Genomic DNA, 6,311 nt, shown 5'->3' with positions numbered 1-6,311 from the left:
TTGCCATGGCGAAAATCCACGAATTACGGTTTGAACTGCTTGACCATCCACCTTACTCACCAGATCTAGCCCCAAGCGACTTCTTTTTGTTCCCTCATCTAAAAATTGCGCTCGGAGGACAGAGATTTTCGTCAAATGAAGAGGCAATCACCTTCGTGAACAATTATTTTGCAGAGAAAAACGCCGAGTACTATTTCGACGGGTTACAGAGATGGGAGCATCGCTGGGAGAAGTGTGTAGATTTACAAGGAGACTATGTTGAAAAATAAAAAACAATTTTCAGAAAAAATGACTTGTATCTTTGTTAGGTCGGAAACTTTTCAGACCACCCTCGTATATCCGCAAATTTATTATAAATTATTATAAATTCATTATTCATTATAAATATCAAATTTATTCAAAATATATTTTGAATCCTAATAAGAATTATCATTTCGATCAAGAAAATACTAAGTTGAAAAAATATTTGGTTTGCCTCTTATATGGAGTTGAATCAACTCTTTTTTTGGATAATGTTTAAAGCTCTTGGCCCCTCGCATTGTCTATTTCTTTGTAATGACGTCAGAAGCGAGAAAATGCATGCTAAAAATTTTTGCAAAATACATTGAAATAAAAATATATATCCGTAAAGTAACACTTGCAATCGATTAAAAAAATTTGTAAAATATTCCGTGCACTTCCTTCTTGCTCTACAATCAATAATTTATTGTAAATTAATTTGAATAGAAATAGACAAAAAAATAGGAAATAGACAAAGAAATAAGAAGATAAATTGTATGTTATGTTAATTTACGACAAATTATTGATTGATTAGAGCAAAAAAGGAGTGCACGGAATATCTTACAAATTTGTTTAATCGATTGCAAGTGTTACTTTATGGATATATATTTTTATTTTAACGAATTTCGCAAAAATTTTTAGCATGCATTTTCTCGCTTTTGACGTCATTAAACAAAGATAGACAATGCGAGGGGCCAGAAGCCTTAATAATAAAATTTGAGTAATTTTGGGTTATTAATTATAAATTTGGGTAATATTCTTATAAAAAGAATAAATTCTTCTTTTGACTACATGATAATGAATTTTTCTAAAATTTGTGATGAATATATTTAAAACTATTATCAAGAAAATATTTTTATTGAAGATAACTATTATTTAATACCTATTATTTAATACCTGTCTTAGAAATAATGTATAAAAATTTTGAAAAAAATTACAAATTAATTTATATCACATCTAAAAGTGTGACACAAAGAATTTGACATTGACTAAAAAATTGGATCAAAAGTTATTTTACTTTGAAGTGTAAACTCCAGCAGGCACGTATTATTGACATTAAAGTCGTCATTAATGCGTCTCTACTTTCAAAGTGAAATTTCACTATGAGAATTTTGAGCAATGCATTGTCTTCATAATTTGAGTATTAGTTCAACAATATTGCTATTGAGTCACGAAGATCTGCTCCAATCGTGGCGACCAGTCCTATTAATACGTCATTAATACTTCATTTGATGTCATCTTATTGCTTGAAAGTATTCTTATCCATGCTGTGTTAAGGAGATATATAATGTTGCTATCTTTAGCAAAAAAAAATGTAGTTAAGAAATAACGGCAAGAATCTCAATTTTTGTTTATATATTTTAAGTATTCAGTATGATGTATGTAAAGTTTTATTGTGATTCAGAGATAAAACTTTTGAAAAAAATCAGAAATAATATAAAATAAAATAAACTATAGAAAGGCGATGTAAAGTAAAAATATGTTGTCAATTGTATTGTATATACAGGATGTCTGATGATAACATATGACTCTCGTGTATGTGTAGAGATTAGAACAAATTGAAAAAAAGAAATTCCTCTATATTTTGCAAACTACCACGTAAAATTTTGAGTTATTAATTAAAGAAAACTGACGAATAATTACACATATGGCGGAGAGGGTTTATCGATCTTTTTTAATTAATAACTAATAATTAAGAAATCTACGTGGTTATTTGTAAAATGATAGGGGACTTTTTTGTTCAGTTTGACCTAATGCATAAGCACACAATGCAAATTACCATCGCATCGTATTCCGTTTGATCATTCGCCGATCCAGGTAGAACACAAGGTCATATAAAAGTCAAAATGACGTCAAATGATATAACAATGATGTCAAACGATACTATTTTCATGACAATTTCATGACAATGATGTCAAAATGATATTATCTTGACAGCAAAATGATTTTGTGTTCTACCTGGAAATCTTCTCTAATTAATAACTCAAAATTTTACGTGTTTGTTCGCACAATTGTAGAGGACTTTTTTGCTTAGTTTGAGCTAATCTACACGTACACATACGAGAGTTTTATATATTATCGTCAGATATGGTGTATATACAGGGTGAGCCATTTTAATCGACGGATCCAAATTGCTCCTAAAATACGCCAGCTACAAAAAAATGGTTAAGACAAGAATTGTAGAGGACAACGGGAGTCATTTTACCGTGCTAATAATTTTGACCTTCAGATCGATTTTCAAGGTCATTCGAAGGTCAAAGTCATTTTTTAAAATTAGAACTCCTATTTTTGACACCGGATTCGAAAAGAGCAGAAAATTTTACGTTAAAAATGATATTTAGATTTTTTTTCTGAGTCCAAGAAAGTCAAATCAAGAACTTGGAAGATGTTAATTCAATACTTTTAGCGTTACCCGGAAACAACGACGTGGACGTAGTAAGTTCTGTTTCTTTTGGGGTGCTTGATTATCGTGAGTCGCCTTGTCTCTCACATCTGGGGTGCTTGATTATCGTGAGTCCCCTTGCCCCTCACCATAACTGCAATTTATCATAATTACCCACGGAGTAACTGTTCAAAGTTGCCTCCGTTTGCTTCAAGGCACAAATTTAAACGTCGTTCAAAATTTCTCACTGTTGAAAGCAAAGTGTCTCTAGGAATGGCTGCGCAAGCTCTACGAATTTGTTCCATCATATCTTCCTTTGTTGTAGTCCGTTGAGCAAAAACAACATCTTTATAATTATGATAAATTGCAGTTATGGTGAGAGGCAAGGGGACTCACGATAATCAAGTACCCAAAGGAAACAGAACTTACTACGTCCACGTCGTTGTTTCCGGATAAAGCTAAAAGTATTGAATTAACATCTTCCAAGTTCTTGATTTGACCTTCTTGGACTCAGAAAAAAAATCTAAATATCATTTTTAACGTAAAATTTTCTGCTCTTTTCGAATCCGGTGTCAAAAATAGGGGTTCTAATTTAAAAAAATGACTGACCTTCGAATAACCTTGAAAATCGATCTGAAGGTCAAAATTATTAGTACGGTAAAATGACCCCCGTTGTCCTCTACAATTCTTGTCTTAACCATTTTTTTGTAGCTGGCGTATTTTAGGAGCAATTTGGATCCATCGATTAAAATGGCTCACCCTGTATATTGTTACGTTTACTCGCGCCCGAGAATAGAGAGATAAAGAACACGTTTTTATAAAAGTAACTAAGCGTTTGATCAAGCTATTTACAAGCTCTCGCGCTAATAAGTGTAATCTCTATAAATCTCGCGGTCCGTCTCGCCACACGTCAGCCCGGCTCGAAGATTCGTGTGCAACTTTCTATTTTCTTACGTTTATTCGTCGTTAAGAGGGATGAATTCAGGATGAATAGGTGTCTAGGGTACCTATTGTGGGCTTCTTCGGAATCAATTCTGATCGGAATTGGTTCTGAAGAAGTCCATAATAGGTACCCAGGACCCGTTATAACTCGACGCCTCGTTCTCATAAAAAGATTCTCGAATCAATCCTTATCCCTGAAAGTGCGGGCGTATACACACACATTCGCACACATGCATCATAAATTTTTATACGAAAAATAGAAATATTGAAGTATTTTTAACTTCCATGACTTTTGGCAAGAACATTTTCGTAAGAACGCAGGCAATACATTTTTATATAAAAGAATGAAAGTAAATCGTTTAGTTGTTTTTTTTAGCAATGTGAAATGATATTTTCCTGTGTGTGTTTTGTTGATTCCTCTGCAAACTTAGATGCGGTCTGCGGACTCAGATTCGATGCTTCAACTATTCAGATACTTTGGAAAATACAAATCCCCGGATAACCTGAATTTGAAACGTCACATTTGTCCGCTATCTGTATAATCGGTTAATCGGATTGTGTCAGATCCAAACGAATTCCAAACAAATTTGAAATTCTAATAAGAGAACGTCGCTTGTCATTGTTTTTTCTGAACCGAGCCTAAATAAATCTTCTCTTTACTTACATTTAACGTGAATTCTTGAATTCTATGAATAGAATTCTAATTCTATTCAAGAAGGGCCACGGTTCACGAGATCAGATTCGGCGATTATTACTAAATTACGATCAGGCGCAGAGGAGATGAGAGGAGATATACGAAGCAAAATCGACTCAACGGTTCAAAGACGATATATTGATCTGCGGATAAATTTTGTGCCGATGTAAAGCGCACTTCACATCGGCCGGGCAGCCGTATATTTACAATGGTAATAATATTTACAAAAAGAACAATAAACGTTGGCGTATCGATAACGACCGTTATCGATCGCTCTTCGTCGATTCGAGGTCAGTGCGGTTGATTTTTCGGCAATGCGCGAACCCTTTCAACGTCTTCCAGTGATGATCGGGGCGGAATACGCATAGGTGGCCGGGTAAGCGGAGTAGGCGAGCGGTGCAGTCGCGAGTGCTGCAGGTGCAGCTGCGATCGCCGGCGCTGCTACGTACGGGGCGGCTATAGCGTGATTGATGGCGTGTGCATTGTAACTCGTAGCGTAAGTTCCGACTGTCAGAGCGGCTGGGACCGCGGCCGGGATTGCTGGGACTACTCCGGCGGAACAGGCTGCCACGAGGACGCCAAGGAGAACCTGCAATGAATGTATTACGTGACAATTAACAAATTTATAAAAGAATTAACATTTAATAAAAGTAAAAGATTCTGGAACATCTCTGTTGTTTTTTCATGTCAGAGGAAAATGTATGAGAAATAAATTGTGTGGTTGGAAGGGATAAATATTGCGGACAGCCAACCCTCCTTTCAAGCACACAATTCATTGCTTACTCATTGCTCCCTATATAAAAACAATATAAAAGAACAATATAGATATTCTAATAAATAGATAGAATCTAATAAATTGTGTAATGTTGAAAAATTAGCTGACCACAATATATTATCCCTTCTAATCACACAATTTATATTTTTCACACATTTTTCTCTAATATAAAAAAACAGCAGAGATATTTGGAATTTTAACGTTAAGTGATTTACCCTGCCATCTAATGTATATGTCTGTGTGTATACACTGTGAGGAAAAAAGTATTTAAGAAATAAAAAGATATTTATTGAGCGAGTACTGATAACATTTATTATGATATATTGATTTATATTAAACTATAAAACTGTAAAACATTTTTTAAATAAAAAAATATACTTTTCTTAAAAAACCACTTGGAAGCAATTGTTTATTCTATATTTGAATAAAAGAATATAGATTTAAGTAAATGTATGTTATATTAATACCCACCAAATTAATATCTTTTATTTTTTCTGCACATATTAAAAATCAGGCATTAAGGTGAAAGGTGATAACGTATCTAACTTTGAATATTGTTATTTTTATAATATATATATGTTGAATACATACATATATTCTCCGTTAAAAATTTAAATATTCGTATTTAAAAACCAAAACGATAAGAATATCTAGAGTTCGGTACCAACGTGATTAGTATCCAGATATTAGCACCTTAATCTTACAAAGATAACAAATAGAATAATGACGAAAGTTATAAATAATGTTTAAAAAAATTTCTCGCAAAAATACACAGAATATAATTTTTTGTGTGAGTACAAAGAGTCGCTCTTATGACTCGTGACGTGTTAGTGCGCATTGAATGCTCGCGAGGACTTACGAGGACTTTGGTCATCATATTGATCGTGTTGTAAGTGATTGTCTCGCTGCGAAAACTGCGATGCTCTTCTCGATTACCTCGGTGTCTTTTATACGGGGCCTTCCCTCGCGAACAAAGACTCTCTCCCACTGTGAATCACGATTTGCTGTACGACTCGCGGGGGCGAGGTGTATCCGGAATAACTGATCGGTCCCCATTTCAGGATCGGGCTGAATTTTCGTCATCGCTCCCGAGGCCGCTGCACTGATACGGATTTTGACTGAGATGCGTAACCGGTCGCTTACGTAAACTACATAATAATGTGCATCTCGTAAAAAAATTAGATAGAAATGCAACGATTCGACAATTAATTATTCCGCTCAGATGAACGAGCCAACAC

General features: G+C 34.3%; 1 protein-coding gene across 1 annotated transcript; it reads right to left on the bottom strand.

Moving 5' to 3' along the window:
• Positions 1-4,416: 4,416 nt before the first annotated feature.
• On the bottom strand, positions 4,417-6,011 carry LOC116850640 (cuticle protein 16.5-like). The gene is made up of 2 exons (XM_032829149.1): positions 5,933-6,011; positions 4,417-4,887 (listed from the first exon to the last, which is right to left on the bottom strand). Exons 1-2 carry the CDS (start codon positions 5,948-5,950, stop codon positions 4,627-4,629), a joined length of 279 nt encoding a protein of 92 aa, XP_032685040.1. The 5' UTR covers positions 5,951-6,011; the 3' UTR covers positions 4,417-4,626.
• Between the last annotated feature and the right edge of the window lie 300 nt (positions 6,012-6,311).

This window comes from Odontomachus brunneus, unplaced genomic scaffold (genome assembly GCF_010583005.1).
Source record: "Odontomachus brunneus isolate Ranch 3 - 2012 unplaced genomic scaffold, Obru_v1 Obru_scaffold_151, whole genome shotgun sequence".
Taxonomy (NCBI): Eukaryota; Metazoa; Arthropoda; class Insecta; order Hymenoptera; family Formicidae; genus Odontomachus; species Odontomachus brunneus.
This window is presented reverse-complemented; position numbering and strand designations above follow the sequence as displayed.